General features: G+C 39.5%; 1 protein-coding gene across 12 annotated transcripts in view; it reads left to right on the forward strand.

Moving 5' to 3' along the window:
• Positions 1 to 24,473, forward strand: part of MPDZ (multiple PDZ domain crumbs cell polarity complex component) — a 203,992-nt gene that overhangs the window by 146,252 nt on the left and 33,267 nt on the right. For 7 of the 12 annotated variants that reach the window (XM_080671321.1, XM_080671316.1, XM_080671323.1 and 4 more), the window contains 6 exons: positions 479 to 583; positions 6,654 to 6,746; positions 12,591 to 12,768; positions 15,485 to 15,595; positions 20,008 to 20,106; positions 23,108 to 23,270. In XM_080671321.1, the coding sequence (XP_080527447.1) occupies positions 479 to 583; positions 6,654 to 6,746; positions 12,591 to 12,768; positions 15,485 to 15,595; positions 20,008 to 20,106; positions 23,108 to 23,270 (749 nt within the window). The remainder of the gene's footprint in view (positions 1 to 478; positions 584 to 6,653; positions 6,747 to 12,590; positions 12,769 to 15,484; positions 15,596 to 20,007; positions 20,107 to 23,107; positions 23,271 to 24,473) is intronic. The other 5 variants (XM_080671324.1, XM_080671317.1, XM_080671318.1 and 2 more) reach the window with 3 other exon arrangements.

A 24,473-nucleotide genomic window follows, 5' to 3' on the forward strand; every position in this document is an offset into this window, starting at 1 on the left:
CCATAATTCTGTATTGTGTGAGACTATAAAGTTATTTACATAAAATAATATAAAAACTCAGTGTTTTAAAAGTGTATGGCTAATTTGTTTCTGCTGAGGATACCAAGAATCTTTGGATGAAATCAATGTTATTATGGACAAACATCTTCCTAAGAATTTATAGATCTTTCTAATTCCAAAAAGTTGTTTTAGCCTTCTCACTTGGGAATATTAATAATGTTGTTTTTTCCTCACCCATATGATTCTTGGAAAGCACCTAGTTTATCAGCAGAATTTGATATTTAATTTCTGTTATTCTTACCTATAGGATACGTTGTCTTTTTTGATGTTCAGATTCTCTGCTGAGTAAACTGATTAAATGAGTTGTGTGATAAAGCAGGAATAAAGGGGCAGTATAATTTATTTCTGTATTTTGGAAGCTTTTCCTAACAACCAAAACTTTGCTTCCCTTTGCTTTCATGGGTATGTTCTGTTGCAGAATTACTTACGTGCCTGCAGAACATTTGGAAGAGTTTAGAAGAAGCTTGGGACAACAATCTGGAGGAATAATGGCCCTGGATATTTTTTCTCCATACACTGGCAGGTAAATGAAACAGTAAATCTGCTACAATGATGAATGATATGGGTGGTTATAGAATTTTGAATCTAGAGTCAGGGAGGGCTAGCAATGAAAGAGGATTATTTTCCTTCTTCAACTTTAAGAAAATTTTTACCTTTCCCTCCTGTGCTTAAGAAATGATGACATACTGTGGAAAACTTGGAAAATATATGAAAATTCAAATCAAGAAATTAAAATCTCTAATTATTCCACTGAATATGGCACTTTTAATATTGAGTTTAGAGATTTCACCTTGGTTATGAATATTGTTTCATCAGTTCCTTGGAAGCTACAATTTGTGTAGTATTTTATCATGCTTTTCCCTATTTTGTATATATTTTTAAACATCTTCAGACACTTTATTTATTCCTTTTTTTAACATTCATACAGATTGAGAAACACTTTTAATGGTTATTTTTTATTCTTGGAGAATGTTAAGCTGAACATCTTGATATATATGCATGTTAGGAAACAGAGTGTATGCCTTTTATTTATTTTTTACTCCTCACCAGAGGATATATTTATATTAATTTTAGAGAGCAAGGAAGGGAGAGTGAGAGAGAAACATTGATGTGAGAAAGAAACATCAATCAGTTGCCTTCGATATGTGCCCTGAGCAGGGATTGAACACACAACCTGGGTATGTGCCCCGGCAGGGAAGTGAATCCATGACCTATTGGTGCATGAGATGATGCTCTAACCAACTGAGCCACACCGGCTAGGGCAAATGTATGCCTTTTCAATGATCTTGGGACACAATATATTAAGAACCTCTAAATAATACAGGGAAATGGTGTTTTTACCCCCGTAGGAAAGGTAGGAACTAGGTTTTGATGCTGCTGCTGAGTTCAGCACAGGGAGAGAAAGAACGTTAATGCTTTTCCAGGAAGAATGTGCTATGTTACACTTGCAGCCGTGGGCCGGTTTTTTCAGTTACATTGGCAGCTAAATACCAGGTTTCTCTTTAAGCATGCTGCAGAGCAGAAATGGCTTTGTATGCATGCTGAGGTCTTCTCCGAAGAGTTCTATGGTTTCTCTGGGAAGTCAGAACATCCCAGAACACTTGGGGGTCCAGTGACTCTGCAGGCATCATGATATGACATCATTATTTCCTCTGCAAATTGCGCATGACCATAGTAGTAAAGGAATGCCTGGCCCTTGGGACCGCAGGCATTTCATGGGAAAAGAGGTATTCACCCCACCCTGTCCATACAGAACTCAGCCGCACTCCACTCTGAATGTCCATCTCAGGATTAAAGCTGTCTTCCTGATGCTTTTTGCCAGAATGCTAAAAGCAGTCACTCCCATATCCCTCTGAAATATAATTTCGAATGGCTTAATTAAAGAATATGCCAAGGTAGCATCATATTCCTTTTAAACGCTGAGGCCTTAAATGCACTCAAAATGCGTTAGAGAGCACCACGTTCAGCACTGTGCTTCCCCCAGCACAGGAAGAAGAGCGGTCTGCATTGTGCAGCTCTGTCATGGCTGCCTCACTTCAGAGAAAGTATATTTTCTATTAATATAAAGGTGTTCAAAACAAAACGGTCTGCACTTTACAGAGTAGGAATCAGCATCAGAGGGAGGTGGAGTGACTTGGCCAAGTTTCGCAGTTAATACGTGGCAGAGCCAAGGTTAGAATGTGAGTAGGTAGGCTCCATGTTTTAAAACATTGGATCCAAAGAAAGAATTGCCCAACCGAGATAAAACTATGGGCAGCATAGCATGGAGGTTCGGAGCTCAGGTTTTATGGTAAAATGACCTCCATTAAAAGCTCAGTACTTCTACTTTACTGTGTGACCTTGTGCCAATTTCTGGCACCTAAATACACAGGTAAAGGGAGTCATAATAGCTGACAGAAATGCCGTTAGTATTCAACACCACTTTGGGCTGAGTGAGTGCCGCAGGAGAATGGGTCTTTCTGCTCTTTGGAACACAGAACACTAGAGGCCCCTAGACCAGCGGTCGGCAAACTGCGGCTCGCAAGCCACATGTGGCTCGCGAGCCACGGTTTGCCGCTCTGTTGACTAATGAGTTTGCCGACCACTGACCTAGACTCTCGATTCCAATACTTAACAGGCTGTTGTTGTTCCTTGTGATTAAGCCCCTATCAGTGGTCGGCAAACTCATTAGTCAACAGAGCCGCAGTTTGCTGACCACTGCCCTAAACTGCACTCTGGGCCAAGTGAAGAAGAATCGGCACAGTTTCAGGAGCATGTCTGGGGCAGCAAAAGGATTCAAGGCTATAGAATCGTTTGAAGAGAATGAGGCTTTTGTTCTGGGATTCAGGATACTAGTCTCCTCACGGCTAACGAGGCATGAGTATGAGGCACTGTGTCAGAGTGCTTCTGAGTAGCTCCCACAGCCTAGAGCCCAGGGTGAGAAACCTCCCCACCCCCATGGCAGTCACTGAATATTTTAGGGCCTCTTTCTAATAAGTTCTTATTCTTGTCTGACTTCCACAGCTGCTTTTCCTGTCATATTCTCTCCAGTTATGTTTCCAGAGGCTTAGTCCTAGTTTTCAACTCTCTACCTGGTTTCATCTGGATAAAAGCTTCACTCATACTGTCTCATTTTCAGTCAGCATCTTAGTATCATTTTAACACCCCCCCCCATCCCCTACCATCCCCAACAGTCCTGCCCACTGTCAGGCTTAGATTCGCAGAACCCCAGCCTCATGCACAGCCATGTTCCTCAATGTGCACAGGAGGGGAATTCAATCACACAACCAATGGGCAGGACCTGTGGGCAGGTAGGCTTCCTTTTAACAGTTGAAAACTGAAAACTAACATTCAGGTCAAAGAGAAAAATAAGAACTTTATGTAAAGCCTGGACATTTACTTGCCAGACATGTTGTGAAACACATTCAAACACAGGGGGATTGTTGGATTAGGGACTTCAGCTCTCACAGTCTAAAGATTCATCTGACAGAAGTCAGTAGTCCTGTCAATGGAGATGGATAAAATTTGAACATATACTGAGTGGCCAGATTATTATGATCTCTGAATGCATAATAATCTGGCCACTCAGTGTGTATATCCTATATAATAAAAGGCTAATATGCAAATTGTCCTCTCGACCAGGAGTTCAACCAGCAGGCAGGCCGGCCAACCGTCCATGTCCCCTCCCCCTGGCCAGGCTGGCTGGACCTCACCCATGCACGAATTCATGCACCAGGCCTCCAATATATATATATCCTCCTGTCGAATAAAGAGGGAATATGCTAATTGACCATCACTCCGTCACAACGATGGCTACACCCACAGCTGAGGCCAAGTTCCCATAAGGAGCCTTAAGAAGCAATCAGCAGGGACCTGAGGCTACACCCTCCCACATCCCCTGTGGGGCTTGACAGGGGACCTCAGGCCTCGCCCCCCTCACCCAGCAGGGCTTGACGGGACCTCAGGCTGCGCCCCTCGCCCTGGTGTCAGGCTGGGGGACCTCAGGCTGCTCCCCCCACCCAGGCACCAGGCCAGGGGACCTGAGGCCATGCCCCCTGCCTGGCGGGGCTTGATGGGGGACCTCAAGGTGTGCTTCCCGTCCTGGTGCTGGGCTAGGGGACCTCAGGCTGCTCCCCTTGCCCCAGCGCCAGGCTGAGGGACATCAGGCCACACCCCCCCACCAGGTGGGGCTTGACAGGGGACTTCAGGCCATGCCCCCCACCCTGGCACCAGGCTGGGGGACATCAGACCGCACTCCCCGCCTGGCAGGGCTTGACAGGGGACCTCAGGCTGCACCCCCTGCCCCAGCACTGGCCAGGGGACCTGAGGCTGCACCCCCTGCCTGGCTGGGCTTGACAGGGGACCTCAGGCTGTGCCCCCCACCCAGCCGGGCTTGACAGGGGACCTCAAGTGCACCCCCAGTGCTGGGTCGGGGGAACTCAGGCCACGCCCCCCACCAGGTGGGGCTTGACAGGGGACCTCAGGCTGTGCCCCCCACTCAGCGGGGCTTGACAGGGGCCCTCAGGCCATGCCCCCCACCCAGCGGGGCTTGACAGGGGACCTCAGGCTGTGCCCCCCACTCAGCGGGGCTTGACAGGGGACCTCAAGGTGCACCCCCAGTGCTGGGTCAGGGGAATTCAGGCCGCGCCCCCCGCCCAGCAGGGCTTGATGGGGGACCTGAGGCTGTGCCACCCTCCCAGTGCTGGGCCGGGGGAACTGAGGCTGCGCCCCCCACCTGGCGGAGCTTGATGGGGGACCTCAGGCCAAGCCCCCCACCCATTGGGGCTTGACGGGGGACCTCAGGTCATGCCCCCCGTCCTGGCACCGGGCCAGGGGACCTGAGGCTATGCCCCCTGCCCGGCAAGCCTTGACAAGGGTGGAACTGGGCGGGTCTGGATCTAGCCCAATGGCGGGGGGGGCGGCCGGGTCTGGGTCTCATGCAATTTTGAGGCACATGTGGGTGGGCAGGGACTTGACTCTGTGTCGTGTGGTGCGCCCTAGACTCAGACACAGGAGGAAGGTTTTCATATACATTTTACTAATTATCTTTCATCACTTCTATTATAGAGAAAAGGCAAATAGCAATATTATTTCCTCTAATCCCCTTTTAATGTGCACGAATTTCATGCACCGGGCCACTAGTGTGTGTGTGTGTGTGTATGTGTGTGTGTGTGTGTGTGTGTATACACACACACACACACACACACATATACATGCACTGAATGGCCAGATGATTATGCGTTCAGATATCATAATAATCTGGCCACTCAGTGTATACTTTCTTTCAGTTTTTCCGTTTCTGTAAAAGTCAATTGAAAATCACTTTTGAATCAGAATGTTATAGCCTCTCCTTTCAACTAAACATGTGAGCATGTTTCTCTAAAAATCCAATTTTTACTAACAGCATAGGACACACCATCCTCTGTTGCTCTTACATGTTGCTTGTCTGGACATATTTTGTTATATGCCTGGCATTTGGCAAATCGGAACTCCTACAGAAAGTGAGAAGTGACTCTGTACTCAGGTTCATTGCAGGCTGCTTCCTGTGTGAAGTGTTCTGGGTCTGGCCCCTCTGATGGGCTGAAGCTGGACCATAAGCACTTCCATCTTTTTTCAACCATAGAAGGGAGCGAATCAGGCCACTCCTGGGAAGCAGAGGCACTGAACTCCTGAGTGCCGACTGATAAGTTCTTTTAGGGCAGGAGTTGTTAACCAGGGCTGTGCAAGGTCATAGCCCATATGGTGCTTCAGTCTGCCTGCACGTGGTGTATAGTTAAGAAATACTTGTTGAATAGTTGTTTTCTTTAAAGTCTGGATTTATCCCCTTCTCATTTTAGTCCTTTATTCTCCCATGTATCTATCATCAGGAAAGAGAGTAGGCAAGACTCTTAGTATTCAGCTGTATCTTCAGACTAAGTTATAGATTGATTCTTTTCTTTTTTACAGTTACTTTTTTATTGAATTTACTAGAGGCCTGGTGCACGAAATTTGTGCACTCGGGTGCGGGGGGTGGTCCCTGAGCCTGGCCTGCACCTTCTCGCAGTCCAGGAGCCCTCGGGGGATGTCCAGCTACCTAAGCCAGCAGTCGGACATCCTTAGCGCTGCCGCAGAGGCAGGAGAGGCTCCCACCACCGCTGCTCAGCTCGGCAGCCATGAGCCCAGCTTCTGGCACTCTTAATACCAGAGGGCAGCTCCTGCATTGAGCATCTGCCCCCTGGTGGTCAGTGCGCATCATAGCAACCGGTCCTTTGGCTGTTCGGTCTATTTGCATATTAGCCTTTTATTATATAGGATGGAGGTGACATTGGTTATTAAAATTATACAGGTTTCAGGTATATAATCCTGTAGCGCATCATTTTTGTATTTTATTGTGTATTTACCATCCCAAGGCAAGTCTCCTTCCATCACTATATATAGACTGATTGTAATATAAAGTGTGGGTTTTCTTGTTTAATTGGGTTTTATTTTCCCCTTAGTGTAAAATGTTGTATACTTATTGGCCAATTATGGTGAAAATAGAAAGCAGTTCTGCCTTTTTTAGCCAAATCAATAAAGGACAGTCTTGCATGGGGTTACTAGGATTTTTGGGTATTCACTGTATAATTCTTTAACAGAGACATTCCAGAATTACCAGAGCGAGAAGAAGGAGAGGGGGAAGAAAGTGAACTTCAAAATGCAGCGTACAGCAATTGGAATCAGCCCAGGCGGTAAGGACTGTTTCTGTCTTCAGCCTACTCAGTGTTTAAAAATAGGGAGGTGTGCTTTCAAGTGCTGTATGATAACTTGATACTGTGACATTAGGCAAGTTGTTTAATATTCTTATGTATGTGTACAGTGGAGAAGAGAATATGTATCACACAGGTTTAGAACTAACATGTATACAAGTGTTTGGCATATATTAGGGATTAAATTAACTAGAGAAAATTATTCATAGGTGGTTTGAATGGATATTTTCTGTAGGGTTTAATCTTAAATATACCATCAAATGTTAATTTAAATTTCTCTTGCATTTGTACAAACTATATATTCAAAACTCATGTGTCAGTAAGCATCTTGTTATCCCAGGCTGCTGTTATTCAAACCCATGTTTTATCTATAATCAATTTAATGTATAACAGAAAAGATGACTTTCCTAAATATGATCGGATATATCACCATGCATCACTACGCCACATTTTTGTGTTCATGCTAAATAAATTCAAATTCAGTTTAATAGAAATTTATTGAGTTCTGATTATAGACCCAGACAAGAAGCATATGATTTTGTGACTAACAGAGAAGAATAAGACATATATCCTGCCTTCAGAGAAGCTATAATTTTCTTAGGTAGGCAGCATATAGATACACACAAAGTAATTAAAGAAACATGTAAGGTATTTTGCATTAAGTGTAAAATATGGGTAATCATGGGACACTCCCTCTAAGCAGATGTAAAGGTGACCATCACATTGTGCGTTTTCCTTAGTAAATATTTAATCCATATTTTACAGTAGTAAATACTTAATATTTATTCTACAATAATAATATTTATTCTACAAGAGAGAATAATTTCTGCTCTTTAGAGATATAATACAGTTTCATTATTTTCTTTATTCACAAATGAATATGAAGCAGCAGCCATCACATTTAAACATTTTCTAGGTTGAGTCACATTTAAAGTCTAAAAAAACTTAGGTTGCTTTCACAAAAAAAACTGTAAGCATTTCCAGCCATTCTAAATGATTTCTTGATCTGAATTCTTGAAAAGCTATTTAGCCCATTTAAAAAAGTCATGGTCTCTGTACATTACCCATAATGAGAATAGAATATAAGTTCTAGATCTGTGGCAAAAATATGAATTATAAGATATTAAGTTTCTTATTTGAGGCTGGAAGCAAAAGAACGTAGATTAAATTATTTTGTAGTTGGCGACCATAATGACAAACTTGAATTTGGTTGGAGGACAATAATCACAGGGAAATAAAAAGTTCGGTTGGACAGTTTTAATAACATTGTGGGAGGAAACGTAGTTTTTAGAAGGCACTGTGCAAAATGTTTGGAGTAATCAGAGCTATATTTGAATTCTAACTTTGTCACTTTCTAAGACAAGATTCTAAATCTCTGCTAGGTCTGAGTTACGTCATTTGTAAAATGGGATTGATAAGAGAACCTTTTACATTTTGGGGACAATTCAGTGTCATCATTCATTTAAAATTCTTAGCAGAATGAGTTTCAGTTGTTGGCCTTGTCAGCAGTCACCATCATCATCATCACTGACAACTAAGCAAATAGAAAGTCTTGAACACAGGAATCATTACGAAATATTCTTGTTTTTCTCATTATGAAATATTCTTATGAGAAAGAATTAATGTAACTTCTGGACGGGAATGTTTTTCAATTTTTTGCCCTAAATTTTTTAACGTTTCATCAGCCTAAGTCTCTAAAAGTGGTAGCTACCTTATAGAGAATGTCTGGAGCTTCCATAATTCTTAAAGAAGATACTCTTCTATATTCTTTACAGAAGCATTAGGTACTTTGTGGGGCGGGGGGGGGGGTGGTTCATAAAGTATTATGTTCATACACTACTATGAGGAAACTTACCAAAATAATCAGGACTTTTAGTAAATGAGGAATGAATGTTTTATGACATTGGAAACCTGCTGGGACATTTATTCATGCAATCAAAAATTTCCCTTTGTGTGGAAATAGAGAATACTATTTTAAAATTGCAAATAAGCTGTGTTCCTGTTTTATCTGGCATGTGATTTTCATTGTCTGTATCAGTTTCCAGCTCGTTTACTTTCCTCTCTCAGTCCAGTGTTTTGGAGATCTTTCATGTTGATTCTTGAAGACCGAATTCATTCAGTTTAGTTGCCATGCATTTCAGTATGACTATACCATGGTTCACTCCCAGATTGATATTTGAGTAGTTAATAGTTATTTACTACTATAATAATTCTGTACAGTAAATGTATCAGTTTCCTTATAGAGGAATTTATCTAGGTATATACCCCAAAGTGGAATTGCTGGCTCATAGATTTAAATGTATTATATACTTACCTAGAAATTGTCAACTTGTTTTATAAGATGGCTCTATCACATTTCCCTTCTTTTTCTAACTTAAGAGAGCTCCCTTTTCCTCACATCCTTAGTTACTTCATCTTATGGTCATTTAAAAAAAGTTTTTGTCAATCTGATGGGTAGAAAATGGTGCCTTGTCTTAATAAAAATGTAGGTATAACAGGATCGAGGTGGTGGAGTTCACATTTACCCATGTGTCATATGGATAGGATTTTATATATTGCTTAATTACATCATGTCAGGAATCATAATCATAGTAAGAGAAATAGTAGACTTACTGGTTGTTTAATGTGTGTCAAGCTTTGTTTCATGCTTTATATGTTTTCATCAGTTTAGTAATCACAGCAGCAATCTCATGTAGAGACTCTTATTGGCTCCATTTCACAGATGAGGAAAGCAAGAGAGAGGCTAAGTAGGTTGCCGAGGGCCTACAGTTGTTAGTAGCAATAAAGCAGGACTTGGACCCAGAGACCTTCTGTTCAGAGCATGGGCAGCCTGGCCTCAGAGCCATTTTACTTCTGCTTTTCTGAACTTCATTCTATTTAAATCTCTGTCTAGGTCTAAGAAAGGCTGCCATCTTCCCATAAAACTAACTCCGAATATGTTCTTATGAAATATTTCTTTTTGGTGTCTTCTTTTTCTATCCATGGAATGCTCACCCGCTCCATTTGGTGATGAGTCGGTTCCTCAGCACTGTGGTCATGTTGGCAGTACCTCTCTCGTTATCTCCTCCAGTGCTTTCAGTTGGCACAGCCTTTCTTCTGGGCAGTGGTGTATTCGAAAACCCTTTGCTCTCCGTGCCAAACCTGCATAAGCATATCGTACTTTTATGCAAAGGTTGTTTAACCTCTCTGTGCCTCTTGCCCTCTTTGTAAGATGGGGTATCCACCCCACAGGGATGATGTGAGAATTAAATGAAAGTGTATGGAACTCGGATAATAATGCTGAGCACATGATAAGCCCTCAAGAAGTGTTTGCCGCTGCTATTTTTATCATCAGGAAATTATAAAAATCACTTTTTAATTTACACCCACCACAGAGAACCCTAGGAGATATTTTCTTTCATTCTTCCTTTTCTTTTCTTTGTTTCATTTTTTAAGAGAAGAATTAAGGAGGCCCACACATGTATTCTGGATTCTTAGATATTAAATACAGTGACTAAATTTGCTGACTTCCCTACTTTGCCATTTTACTTTAGGAACCGCTTTAAAGAGACAAGGAAGTGTGTTGGTTTTTGTCTTTCACAGAATTCCTAGACTGAAAGGAAGTGATGAAGAGCATGATAAATAGTTTAAACTATTCACACAGATTTCAGGAGATCAAGGATCATGGTGAGAGCTTTGAAACTAAACAGGTAGAGTCTCTAAGATTATAGATTTCTAGTAAAGAAAAACAAACGAACGAACAAAATGGAACAAAGCAGTGTCTCATCATCTGACTGTCAGACCGGTAGCCAGTCTCTCACTCCACATGGGGGCTCCATTATCCCCTGCCTTTTCTTACTGGGACCTCCATTCACTGGAGTCCTGGCTTCAACCTCTCCTCCCCTCTGGGAGCACCTCCAATGTCAAGGTTGAGGGCACGTTGGGCCATGCTTTCTTCTCCTACTTAATGTCTAGCATTGTCCCCCTTTTGCAAGGGGCCGACTGCAGTCTCACTGCCTGTCTCAGAGTTCTCTGTGTGGTAACCGTTTCCCTGAGCTGCTCCCTCATCTTGGCCAAACACCTCTCTGCAAATCAGCTTATTCTTATATCCCAACCTTTTCACGAGATGTGTACTTTCAACTCATTCACAGCTCTTAGAGATATTTGCAGTGATTATATATGAGGTCATGTGTTTATTAAGTGAGTAGGTGAAGCGTATTCAAGACAAAAGATATCGCAAGTGTCAAGGCCCCAGGCAGGAGAGCATGTCTGCTGAACTGAAGGTGCTGCAAGATGCTGTGGTTGCCCACTTATTGAGGGCTTATCATGTGCTCAGCATTATTATCTGAGTTCCATACACTTTCATTTAATTCTCACATCATCCCTGTGGGGTGGATACCCCATCTTACAAAGAGGGGAAGAGGCACAGAAAGAAATTTTATTCCATTAAATTTAAAAATAGGTTTTTTTTAAACCAGTTGAATCATTTTTAACTCTGCAGATTAGTGACTTCAAGTATGTTCCTACTGCTGTGTATCCATTAACACCATCCATCTGTGGAACTATTTTCATCATAAAATTCAAACTCTGTACTCATTTAATAATTCCCCATTTCCTCCTCCCCCACCTTGTTGCACCCACCCTTCTTCTTAGGTCGCTATGGATGTGGTTATACTAGGTACATCACATAAGTGAAATCATATAGTATTTGTGCTTTATTTCACTTAGCTGGCTTATTTCACTTAGCATGATATGCTGCTCAAAGTTAATCTATGTTGTAGGTTGTGTCAGAATTTCCTTCCTTTTAAAAACTGAATTATTTACAGTTATTTGTATATACCATTTTTCTTATCTATTCATCTGTACATGGACACTTGGGTTGCTTCTACCTTTTCATTATTGTGAATAAAATTTCCATGAAAGTGGTGGTACAAATATTTCTTTAAGACCATGCTTTGAATTAATTTGGGTATATACTCAGAAGTGGAATTGCTGGATCATATGGTAACTTTATTTTTAATTTTTTGAGGAATGTCCATACCATTTTCCTAGTGGCTACAAGCTTTTACATTGCTGCCAGAGTGCACAAGGGTATCACTTTCTTCAGTTTCTCTATATCCTTGTCAGCACAAATTTTCTTTGTTTTTCTTTATAGTAGCCTTACTAGTGGGTGTGAGATGGTATCTCAATGTAGTTTTGATTTGCATTTTCCTAATGATTAGTAGTGTTAAGCATCTTTTCATGTACTTATGGGCCATTTGTATATCTTCTTTAGAGAAAGTCTATTCAAGTCCTTTGCTCATTTTTTAATCAGGTTATTTTTGTTCTTGAGTTTTCAGGGTTCTCTATATATTCTGGATATTAATCCCTTATCACAGTGGTCGGCAAACTTCGGCTCGTGAGCCACATGCGGCTCTTTGGCCCCTTGAGTGTGGCTCTTCCACAAAATACCATGGCCTGGGAGAGTCTATTTTGAAGAAGTGGCGTTAGAAGAAGTTTAAGTAAAAAATTTGTCTCTCAAAAGAAATTTCAATCATTGCACTGTTGATATTTGGGTCTGTTGACTAATGAGTTTGCCAACCACTGCCTTATCACATATGAAATCTCCAAATATTTTCTCCTGTTCTGTGGGTTGCCATTTTACTCTTAAGTATCATTAGATAAACAAAAGTTTTTAATTTTGTTGAAGTCCAGTTTGGCTATTCTTTTTGTTGTCTTTGCTTTTGGTGTCATTTCTAAAAATTAAAAAAAAATTGCCAAATCCAGTGTTATGAACTTGCCCCCTCTGTTTTCTTATTTTTATTTTATTTATTTTTTATGTATTAACCTTTTATTTATTTTTTACAGTGTTGAACTTTGGAGAGAACCAAGCAAGTCCTTGGGCATCAGCATTGTTGGTGGACGAGGAATGGGGAGTCGACTAAGCAATGGTGAAGTGATGAGGGGCATTTTCATCAAACATGTTCTTGAAGACAGTCCAGCTGGAAAAAATGGAACCTTGAAACCTGGAGATAGAATAGTCGAGGTACCCTCCACTGAGCTTTCTGAGCTAAAATTGTCCCCTTCTTCCATGCTCTTTACCAAGGAAATCATCACCATTACACTATTACTTGACCAAACATTAGAGAAAAATGTGTCCGCAGTTAATGCATTTCTTATTTTGTTTCTTTCCACCCATAATTGCTCCCTTCAAAATATGGTGACAGATTATATATCTTGATGTACAGACTGATGTTTGAAGGTACAACCTACCAGTTTTAAAAACATTAGCCCTGAGATAAAATAATTAAGTTCTGGTTAAAAGAGCAAAGCAAATTTCTTGGGGAAATAATTCTTTAATAGTATATACACACACACACAAAATACGTTCATTATAATTAAGTTTCCAATGAGATTTTATTTCTAAAAGTACTTTATAGTTATTTCATCCTAAACTTTATTAGATGAAATTTTTTTCCGAGTATTTTTTTGTGCTAAGACCCTGATTATCTTGCATATAAATGCCCCCACCTTAGTCTAAGCACAGATTTTCCTCCTCCTCAGTGCTTTCCATTCATCACTTAGGGCTGTGTGTGTGCCCACACATGTGTGCACACACACATGTGTGTATACATATAAGTGTATTTTATATACGAGAGAGAAGCATTTGGTTAAATTGTACCTAATTCTTTAATTCAAATCAAAGTTTAATATTTTAAATAGACTCTTCCCTCAGGAGTCACTCACTCATTTGCTTAACAAAATATTCCTCGAACAGTTGTTGCATTCCAGGCGCTGTAGCAGGCTCTGGGCATCCCACAGTACACAGGGCACTGTGCCTGCCTGCCTGCCATATGGGACAGGCCTGAAAAGTCACTGCAGAGCAGTGTGATAACTTTTTTGATCAGGAAAAGCATGGTTTTAGTGAAGAGGATAGAGGAAGAGATACCTGCCCCAGATTTGCTGAGTTGTTAGGATTTACAAAGTTAACTGAAAGAGACAATTTCCAAATAGAAACCGATTGCTTCGCTATTGTAAGGACCATTATATTTACTTTATGCAAATGATTGACCCTCGTTTTCTCAGTCCTTATAGCTTACACATTAAAATGCCTTAATTGTTTAAAAGAAGGTTATACATTAACCATTATTTTAAAATAAGCATTTGGGAGACATTTTGTTTATTACTTGATTGATTGATTATTACTGGGATAAAGCAAGGGCTATGTATGTGTTTTTTTTTCCCCTCTTCTGACCACTTACAAGGAAGAGTGGTGGGTTTTCTCTCTCTTCCTGTGTACTTACCTCTCATTACATCTTAGCCTTCTTCTAAAGAACTCTTTTTTAGTTGGAGTACTATCTAAAATTTCCATTTTTAGATTATCACAAGGCAGTTTTTATTATGAATACTTCATTATTAAATATCTTTCACCTAAGTAAAAAAAAAATAAGAAATATTTATAATTAATTCTGGAAAGGATTGATCATAGTTTGCACCAAAATATCGTTTAAATGTATTAAGAATGTTAAAGTATCCATTAGAATTGAAAAGGATTTTTGTGTGCGTGGGAAAATACTGAATGCTGTTTAGCAGTGGTTTGTTGAGGGCTGTTATGTTTGGGGGCTTTTTTCATAAATAAGATAGCCTTAGGCTTCTGAAATCCTAGGGATTCTATAACATGTTTCTGCTAAGAGTTTCTGAAAATGTATGTAGATTAGATGGGTAGAGACCTGCAACTGATTTCTAAGTAGAGTTCTTTAAACATGAGCAAAGATACTAAATGTCCTGTTAAACTTTCCCACTAATGGGATGTATAGTACTCACAAATACTAACTTTTATTCTATAGAAAGTTAGAAGTCATTTTCAATACCCACTGAAAGAGATGTTAAGTATCATCTAAGTATCAACCTGAGGGAGGTTTTCAATTAAAATATATGTGTGTGTTTTTTAAATATGATAATGTTCTATGCAGAGATCTAATAATTTTCTTTTCCAGAATTGTGTCCACTCTGATTTTGCTATTTTTTGTTGTATATACTATATTGTGGTCATTGGAAATGATAAAACTATATAGTATCCTATAGTTTTCTAACAGGATTATCATTTGGCCTTTCAAACTGTTTTCCTCCCTCACAAACCATGGTCAACAAAAGGTTACAAAGTAACTTCCATTTCCAAACTATTTGTATAAGAATTACTAACAAGTAAGCACAATTTCTTGGCTTCTAGTTCCTGTCGTGTACTGCAAAGATTCTTTTGCAAAACTAACCTCACCATAACATGTAACTTCTGAACGCCAGAATTTTGTTTTTAACTTCAAGCATCCCTGTACAGAGAAAAATACACAATGCATCAGCCATCCACTCCCAAACCACTCTCTAATGATTTTGGAAAATATTTGTACAGTGACTTTCATGATGAAGTTAGTGCTACTAGGCAGTTCCCTTATATTATTTCTTTAATTATGCTGATTTATTAAAGGAGCAGCCGAGCAGTGTAAGGAAAGCAAAAGCAGAGCCTTGATTCTAATTGATGATTATTTCAGTTGATTATTGAAGACAGAAATCTGTGTCCAAAACGGGCCCACAAGTCTGCTGAACAGATGAAAAGTTCGGAAGCCTCACAGACAGCCTCAATTATTTTTTATTCTGACACTGATTTTTCCAGGAGCCTCCCCCAGGATCCTCAGAACTCCAGACCCACAAATTGTTCTCTTGTTCTCTAGCTTCTTGAAATGTTAAGCTGAGGCCTTCCATTGCAGGTGGATGGGCTGGACCTCAGAGATGCAAGCCATGAGCAAGCTGTGGAAGCCATTCGGAAAGCAGGCAACCCTGTAGTCTTTATGGTACAGAGCATTATAAACAGACCAAGGGTAAGCATATGCAGAGGGCAAGGGAGGCACATCCAAGCAGTGTTCAACTTGGAATCTAATGTGTCAAGGGCCAAGTTGTCTCAGGAAGCAAAGAAACCGAGTCTTGAAATCTTAGGAAACTTGTTAAAAGATTGTTTTGCTTGTCTTTTTAATTGAGTTTTTGTGGAAATCCCTTCTACCTTGTTTACTAAGCACTTGAAGTCTGTTTTCAACACACAGGAAGTAGGATTCATTGGTGGCCAATGATATCTAGGTGGACAATTGTTAATTTCATTATAGTCACAGAGTATTTGTAAGAGGAATGTGGTGGAGTCTTTTCCAGGTTAATAGTCTGGGACCTCTTGGGAAGTCCCTTAGAAGCCAGCGAGATTACATTTTCTTTATAAATTTATTTCCTTCGACAGAATTTTTAGTTTTTGCTATCCCATGATCACCTGTGAATGATCTTTACTGTATTTGTCTATCCCACTGAACATTAAATTTCCACATGGTGGATTTCGTTTAAACTGTATGTTTCTATACCAGTGACTTCATAACCACTACCTCCCAGCCCTAATCACTGTATAGCTCTTCATTGCTGTATGGTGGACAGAAACGTACTAACTCACTTTACCATCAGTCATCACAGGTAAAATGGCTTCAAACATATATTTTAAAAGCATAAGTGCATTTAGTGAAAGTTGTTGATGGAGACGATACTATGTGAGTCTTTGTGTATTTGATACGCCCTAATGTTGCTGAAGAGGAAAAACATGCCAAGAGTTTAAAACTATTTTTCTATGCCTTCTTTATCCTTCAGTAAAAAGAAAACTATTTTAATGTGCGGTTCTTAAATATATTTGGACCGCAACCCCCTTAGAAAATTCTTCAGAAACATACATGTTCACTGAAGGGCTTGCACACCAATTACAGGAGTTGCCTAGATGTAAGTAAGAATCCCTGACAGGCTGGTTCTCTTTGAGATACTTTTATTAGCTTTTGGGGTTGGCTGTCTTTAAAAGATGTCAATATGTGTGAGGGGAGGTAAAAGAATGATCTAAAACTTAAAATGGGGAATTTTTATAGAAAATAAATTGAACTTTTAATATTCGGGATTTAAGATATCAATGCCCCAGTGATGGTAGAAGTAGCACACAGCTCTGTGGGTGAGATTTGTCAGCCCTCTGAGCCGTGGAATAAAAGTGACTAGATCTGTCCCACGGTCCTTCCCTTTGTTGCTAAGACAGGTGTAGCGCTGCTCTGGGTGTACTGTAAGGAATGAGTTTAGTAGTTCTTCATGGAAGCCTTTATCTTCACATCTGCAGTTTTTAATCACTCAGTTGTTTATTGTTCGGTAATAATTATTCATTCAGATAAGAAAATCTGCCAAATGGAGGGCTGCATCATACTGCATTCTTTTCACTATGCTATTCAGTTTGTTTAACTATAAATCTTTCTACACTTGTTTCCATTTGTTGTGTTAAACATAGACACAGCATGGTAATATTGGTAAATGGCTGTTTAAGTTAAAGCTATTTTTTGTGTGGGTGGGCTTTATTCCTTTTTTTTGTTTCACTTTTAATTTCAAACTTTTATATCATTTAGGACAATACTGTAAACTGCTGAATAGGATTCTCCATATTACTTTTTTAAAACTTAAACTACAAACATTTCTTTCAATGCCAGTCACATTTGCTAATGAGCTGAGAAGTGGGGTTTTTTTCTTTCATGCACCTGGAAAATATTCCTGTTTCATTATATGTGGTATAATGATGCCTGATTTTATAGCAATTATTCCAGAATAAATCTTGGGTAGAATGACATATTTACTCAAAAAGGGTTCAGGACATGCTACCCCAAAATATGGCATGTTGGCTCTTGAATATTTTAAGCTAAAAGAATTTGAGAAAAGGCGGTTGCTGGAATGACTCTGGTTTCCCTTCTCCCCCTGAAGCAGCTTGTAAGATCCTCAGTGGGAGGTGCCCTTCCTGCCTGGAGAGAGGAGCATCCTTGTCTCCAAGGTGGAAGGATCTGAGAGGAACTTGAATGAACTGACATTACTGACCTCCCTGCTCCCCCAGGTCACCCCACTTAGCTCATACTCTTTTGTCCGATGACACTTTCCCTGACCACCCACTCTTCATCCATCCTAATATAAGAACACTCGGGTTTACCCTTTCTCAGGTCTTTATTTCCTTGTGAAGGGTCCGTGTCCCTTAAAACTTATAATAAATCAGTATGTATATACTTTTCTCTTGTGAATCTGTTTCTTATTACAGAGATCCAGCTGGGAACCTAAGCAGGGTACAGGCATCTTTTTTTCCTTTTCTACATGTGCATTTTGCTTTGGGAAATTAGAGTTAACTTTGTATTTGAAATGAGCTATACTTTGTATTCAATGATTTACTTCCCTATGGAAAGAAATCGAGTTTCCCATAATCTCAAGGAAAAAAATCACAAATACCTGAGTCTCTTAACAGTAAATGTGGTATTTGTAGGTGGAATAGAGCTTTAAGGAAATCTTACCCAGAGGCTGAAAAGCTAGTTGGTGGCTCTCAGGCTGTTCAAGAACAAGACTTCCCAGGTCCAGCCCTGCTCATCCCTCTGGCGTGCACTTCACAGAATTCCGTCCGGCTGCACCGTCACAGGAAATGGTGGGCCCATGAACATGGGCTAGAGAACGGTTCTGTCTTCCCCATGCCGCTTCTTAGTTAATAACTTTTCTATTTTTATCAGCCCTTGGAGCTATAAACAAGTTTCATCATCAATTTATTAATGATATAATCTGTTTCTATAAATCGTTCCTTTAGCAGACTCATCCACCACTTTCTTTGCTGTGCTCATTCTGTACTTTTATATTCTAATCTCGGGGCCAAATTCTAATCCTATAAGAACTACATATAAAAAATAAGAAAGAACCCAAAACAACACAAAAAAACTGGAGCTCTCTTTACATACTGTATTTCTTGCCGTTATGGTTTCATTTTACGTTATTCTGAAGGAAATAGACAACCGAATAATTCCGTGTGTGAGGATTGCAAATCATCTCCACCTCCCGCAGCATTGGGTTTTCTGCCTAGGAAGCGTTTCTGATCTCTGCCTAGTCATTTCTCCCACTTTGATATGCGGGCACGTCCTAGGCATTTGTGATCTTCTCTTTTGTAAAGCAGGCGTTGGCATTTTCAGCTGAAAAGCAGAGCACAAGTTGAGATGAGCAGAAATGTCATGGTGCCCATTTCCTTTTCCTGTCTTCTCTCTGTAGGAAAAACATTGCTGGAGAGCAGATTGGAGGGTGAGGTGGCACAAGCTTAGAACAGGCTCTGAGGGAGGGCAGTCTCCCCAGAGAGTGCTCCCAGGCGGGGCGGTGTCACGTGACTGCCTCTCTGACTCTCCAAGCTTGCCAGGAGAGCTTTTTTTATAGAGAGAAGCAACACAAACATTTCACTGGAGCCAGAATGAATTTTAAATGTCTGCAGTTTCTCCTGAAAGATGAAGTCAATAAAAGAAAAAGATAGTGGGTATGAAGAGAAGAATTTATTGTGTTAAGGAAATTACTTTTTTTAAAAAAAACTATGAAAATGCTAAATTCTATCTGGCAGTCATCCTGCCTTTAATGTGTATATTCAAAGGCAATAGTCCTAGCTTGGTATATCGCAGGCAAGCCACAAAACCTAGGAGAAACACTCTAAGGCCGCTCTTGCAATGTTATTCATAGCCTCATAAATGCCCCAGTAATGTGGGAACTTTTATAGGGAATTTTAAAATATATACCAATCTTTCTACCTTCACAAAAAAAAAAAAGTAGGCAGAAATAGAGAACACCACCATATGGTGGTTCGTTTAAAAAAAAATGTTGATTTCAGTTTTTAATTAAAAAATACTATTGATCTTAAGCAAACTTAACATCTAGTCAAAGTATGAAAAATTTTCTTATTGGGAATGAGATAAAAGACTAATGAAGTTTACCCCTGAACTAGCAGACAAATATTTAATTTGCATTCTGGAAAAGATAAACTATTTGTTTTACCAAAAAAAAAAAGCATAATTAAATGTAAATTTTGAAAACTGATATGATTTCAATTTTGAAAGGTAGTTACTGATACGCTGGGACATATATTACAATATAAAGTGGGCAGATATATATGTATCTGTCTGGTAATAAAGTCATTCAGTGAAAACAAAAGAAATTTGGGATCCATTGGACAGACTCATCTCCCACATGGTTTGTGGCCAGATTGAGATCAAAGTGTAGATGCTAGTCACTAGAGATAAACCTTCCATTCCAGGTTGTTTCATAAGATGTTGTTATTAATACTAGATCTGGCAGGAGCTAGTTTTACACAGTCATTTAAATCAGTAAGTACTTTGTTCTTAAAACTGAGTTGTTTGGGATCCATTTCTTTGGGTTCAGCACCTCTTATGTTTCCTTTTAGAAATCCCCCTTGCCTTCCTTGACGCACAGCCTTTACCCTCAGTACAACTTCAGCAGCACTAACCCATTTGCTGATTCTCTGCAGTTCATCGCTGACAAGGTTGGATAATGCCCATTGTCTTGCCCTTGCCTTTTGCACATGTTTTGTTCTGTGTTACTGCTGTGCCTTTGTCCCAGTTTACTGTTTACTAGATTTGGGCAGGGGAAAAAACAAAACATGACAACTGTGTGTGTGGAGTGGGCATGTAAATCCTTTCTGAAGCGCATTCTGGCCAGAACGTTTTTATAGCTGAATTAGATGGTCCTTCTGAAGAGTAAGAGGTGATTGTGAGTTCAGTGCCTTTTCTGTATTTTGCTGTGCGTTAAATTTTCTGATACTTACGTCTTTGTTGTCAGATATATGAACGACTGCCACATAATTTCTTTAAAACTGTGTATTGGTTTAAATCTTGAATAGACCTAAACAAGGTGGTTCAAAAAGCTCTCCTAGGAGTTAACCACTCCACGGAAAACTGTGTACGTATAGGAGTCTGTGCAATAGTCATACAGTGCATCCATGTTAATGCCTGACTCCGGAAATGTGTAGCTGGTGCAGTGCTTGTAAATCCGTACTTGGGATATTCTCTTAACTGATGGAATTATAAATCCAAAACTGAAACCAAAAATTGCAAGGCTAAAGATACTATAATGCGATTGTGAAAAGGAAGAAAGCTGTGAACAATTTCTCTCAGGAAGCATTTTATGAATATTCATTGGAATTTCATGGTATGGTAACGAGGAAAACCAAAGACTATGTCTCTGAAGGAATATGTTTTCTGTTACTGTAGGAATTGCAGAATTCAAGTAGAGTTGTCTTCCATTGTTCCCCAACTAACCCTTTTGCTCCCACACCATTTAAGGTTTGTCCTAGTGTGAAGTTTTCATGAGTATGTAGTGTGCTGTCGTGTGCTGTGTGTGTACATTACACTGTGTGCGTACATGGCATGAGTGATTTCAAGTGCTGTTGCATGTTTACCAATGAAAACTAATCCATCTTTGTTAAACAGCTACATTTTTATTAACAGATTTTTAAGAAGTGTCAGTGACAAGCTACTATACCATCTCAGTGAGAATGAATGTTTTAGGGGCAGTGAAATAGAACACCTGGTTGCCTTTAGTAAACACAGGCGTGGATTCGTTTTATGATTCCTCAGTTATGGGAGTATAAATTCCTCAATTTATACTCACAGCATAGAAATATGCCTAAGATCCTGAACAGTTTGTAGGCAAGCAGGCTTTGTTTGTTTTTAAGGAAAATAACAACTCAGAACCATTATGCAGTAAGTATCTATAAAATGTATACCCATCAATTTATTAAAATATGGGAAAGTTAAATTGATTTTATTCTGTTTTTAAAAGTTAAATGAGCTTTATTCATGTTTGCTAACATTTTCCACTGTCACAAAGAAGTAATTTTTTTATTTTAATTAGAAAAATTTTAAATTACATATCCCCCACCAACTTAGTATGTTTAATGAACCTTTATTGGGTCACATTAGGTTTTTTGTTTATTCACTTTTTATTTGTACATTGTAAATTTGAGAGTTTTGTGGCCCAGCATTTGGGAAGGTAACAAGGGGGTTGTTTGCACTAGTGATTCTTGTCTGTTTGGGCAATTGTGTGTAAACTGAATATTTTAATACAGCACATTCTGTAATTTGAAAAATCAATTGCCCTGTAAGTTTCTATCAATAAATTTTGCCAGAAAAGCAGTAGTAATTCATGTTTATTATGATCATGTGTGGTAGCTTAGAATCCTGAAGGGCTTTATGAATCATTAAAGAAAGATTACATTCAGTGCCATATAATTTTATTATTAGGTATATTTTGTGGTATTCTGATTCTGACACCAATTAATAATCCCTAAGTATTTGTGCCTGTCATTTTGTGTGTTCTGTAAGAAGTTTTCTATTTTTAAATCACAGCCTTTTTTCCAAATATACACATGAAAATAAAATAAGGCATATTATAGGGATTTTTGTGTAGAATGAAAGGTAAAATAAAGAAGGATAGGAAAATAGAGATTCAAGGCATCAGGGATAGTGTCATACCAGGGTTAGAACGTTAGCCAGGTCTCTCTGAGCCTTGAATTAGGTACTTACTGTCTTACGGTGGAAATTGGACGAGACAGCCTGCATGATGGAAAGTACATTGGGTTGGGTTAAGAATTAAGCAAAAAGATCTCTAGTGCTACTGTGTGATTTCAGTCAAAACATTTCACTTTTCATGGCTTCAGGTTATTAATCCACAAAATGAATTCATTGAGTTAAGGTCCTTCTAAACCCTAATATTTTGTTTGATTATCTGCAACTTGATGATACCAAGTCCTTTCTTTGGATTAGGACCTCTGTGGGCAGCAAGTGTACCATTCTTTGGGTTTATATGCAGTTTTTCCCATGTTTTCTCATTTACCTTTCGAGCTACTTTGGCAAGGGAATAAAGGTGCTGTCCCTCAAAGCCATCCCTCAGACCCACGTCTGTGTCCTCCATGCTAACAAGCTGGCTCCCTGGGAGATGAACCTGCATGCATAACATTTTCAGGGATGCATTGAGTCATTTGGAGAGAGGATTCGGGTAGCAATAAAAAATTATTTATATGTAGTCTTACTAACAGGCTTTGAACGTCTTTGTTTTTTTTATTAATTCGTGGCTATTTTTTTTTTTTTAGTTTCTTGGAAGACTTTTCTAGACACCCCCCTCCCCCGAGATCTTGCCCTGACCCCTGGACATTTATGATAACTTTTGAATGAAAGTTCTTTTCCAGAAGGGGAAGTTATATAATTTTTCATCTTAAGTTATTTAAGTTATTGAATAGTTTATCACCTTAAAATACCAAATAACAATTTAATGAGTTGTTTTCTGAATATACCACTTTGTTTGTATGAAGTTTACCTGAATCCTGTCTACCAATTTGTAAATATATCTATTCCCCCCCCCATTTATTTATGTATCATATCTTTTAAAGCCAGTTTTTTGTTTTTTACATTATTTTCTTATTTCTTTTCCTTTGCTTTTCCCCCTTTGATCTGCGCATACCCACAGCATTCCTCTTGTTCCTACAGGCACCCAGTCAGTCAGAAACAGAGCCAGAGAAGGCTCTATTGTGCCATGTGCCTCTGCCCCCTCCTTCAGCATTTGCAGAAATGAGCAGCGATCATGCCCAGTCACCTGCAAGCAGGGTCTCAGAAGAAGGGGACAAAGAGGATGAGTTTGGTTACAGCTGGAGTAAGTTGTCTTTTCGTAATGCATTTAATTGTCAGAGGTATTAAAATAGCTCTGTGTTTCTCAAGGCTGATGCCCTGGATGAATAAGGATGTTTCAGCTTTGGTTATAAATACTGCAGTTTTGTGTAGGGGGAAAAAAACACTGTTTTTGGTTGAATACAGCATGCATTCCCAAGGCATGAAATCATTTTCTTCCCTTCCTTCCAGTCTGCATTCCTGTGAAAGCCCACTTTGCCATTTACATGAGAACTAAAGAGGGCGGGGCACTCTCTCAGAAGCTAGTACTGGGCCAGCTTCCCGTGGTCTTGAACTAGTAGTCTCCCCTCTCTAGATCTCAGAATCCTCCCATTGTTGCTATTCTGCCTGGAATTTTGGTATTTTCTCTACTAGGGTGGTAAATACAGTGTAATTGTTGAGATAACAACTTTGGGCATTTGGCATTTGTTTAACCACCTCTAAGTATTAGCTTAATAGTTTGTCCCTCTTTTTAAAATACAGTGTTTACCTCCAGTTGCTAACATTAAATTAGATAATGTCTGAGGAATGCTGACCACGGTTCCTGATGCACAGGAAGCATCAAAAGGCAGCTGTTGTTAGGATCACGGGGGTGTCTCTTGTTTCCTAAGGAGATTAACCATTTTACAGGGCAATATTAAAAATTCAGCCAAAAGTTATAACTGTGTCAGTACTTTAAAAAGTTTCATTTAAAAAAGTATAATTATTTCCTTTAAGATAAATGGCATGCTTTTCAGAAGTAAAGAATGTAAAAGGTGTGTTGCTAGATTTTAGGATTCAGGAAATGGCAGTTTATGAAATTGATCCAATTAAGAATCAATATAGAATACATGTCATCAGCAATGTAGTAACATTTTCTAAAGTTTACAGTTCTCAGTTTATTTTCAATGAAATTAGAGTATATTACTAATCCACCAGAATATACTCTGAGGAAAACATTAAATGGAATATTTCAGTTACATATTGTCATGTCACAAGCTACCCAACACTTCATGGCCTAAGAAAGCAGTGTCTTACTAATCTGTCAAGGAGCTGTGGTTGAGTGGATTCACTTGGACGGGGCCTCTAGCATGGCTCCCTCACAGCCTGACAATTAGTGCTGCTGCTGGCTGCTTCCTCCACTGTGCCTGTGGCTGGGGCCCTACACTTGACCTTGCCTTCTCAGTTTAAAGAATAAATTCTAACGATT

The sequence above is a fragment of the Plecotus auritus genome (genome assembly GCF_963455305.1).
Source record: "Plecotus auritus genome assembly, chromosome: 5".
In the NCBI taxonomy this organism is placed as follows: Eukaryota; Metazoa; Chordata; class Mammalia; order Chiroptera; family Vespertilionidae; genus Plecotus; species Plecotus auritus.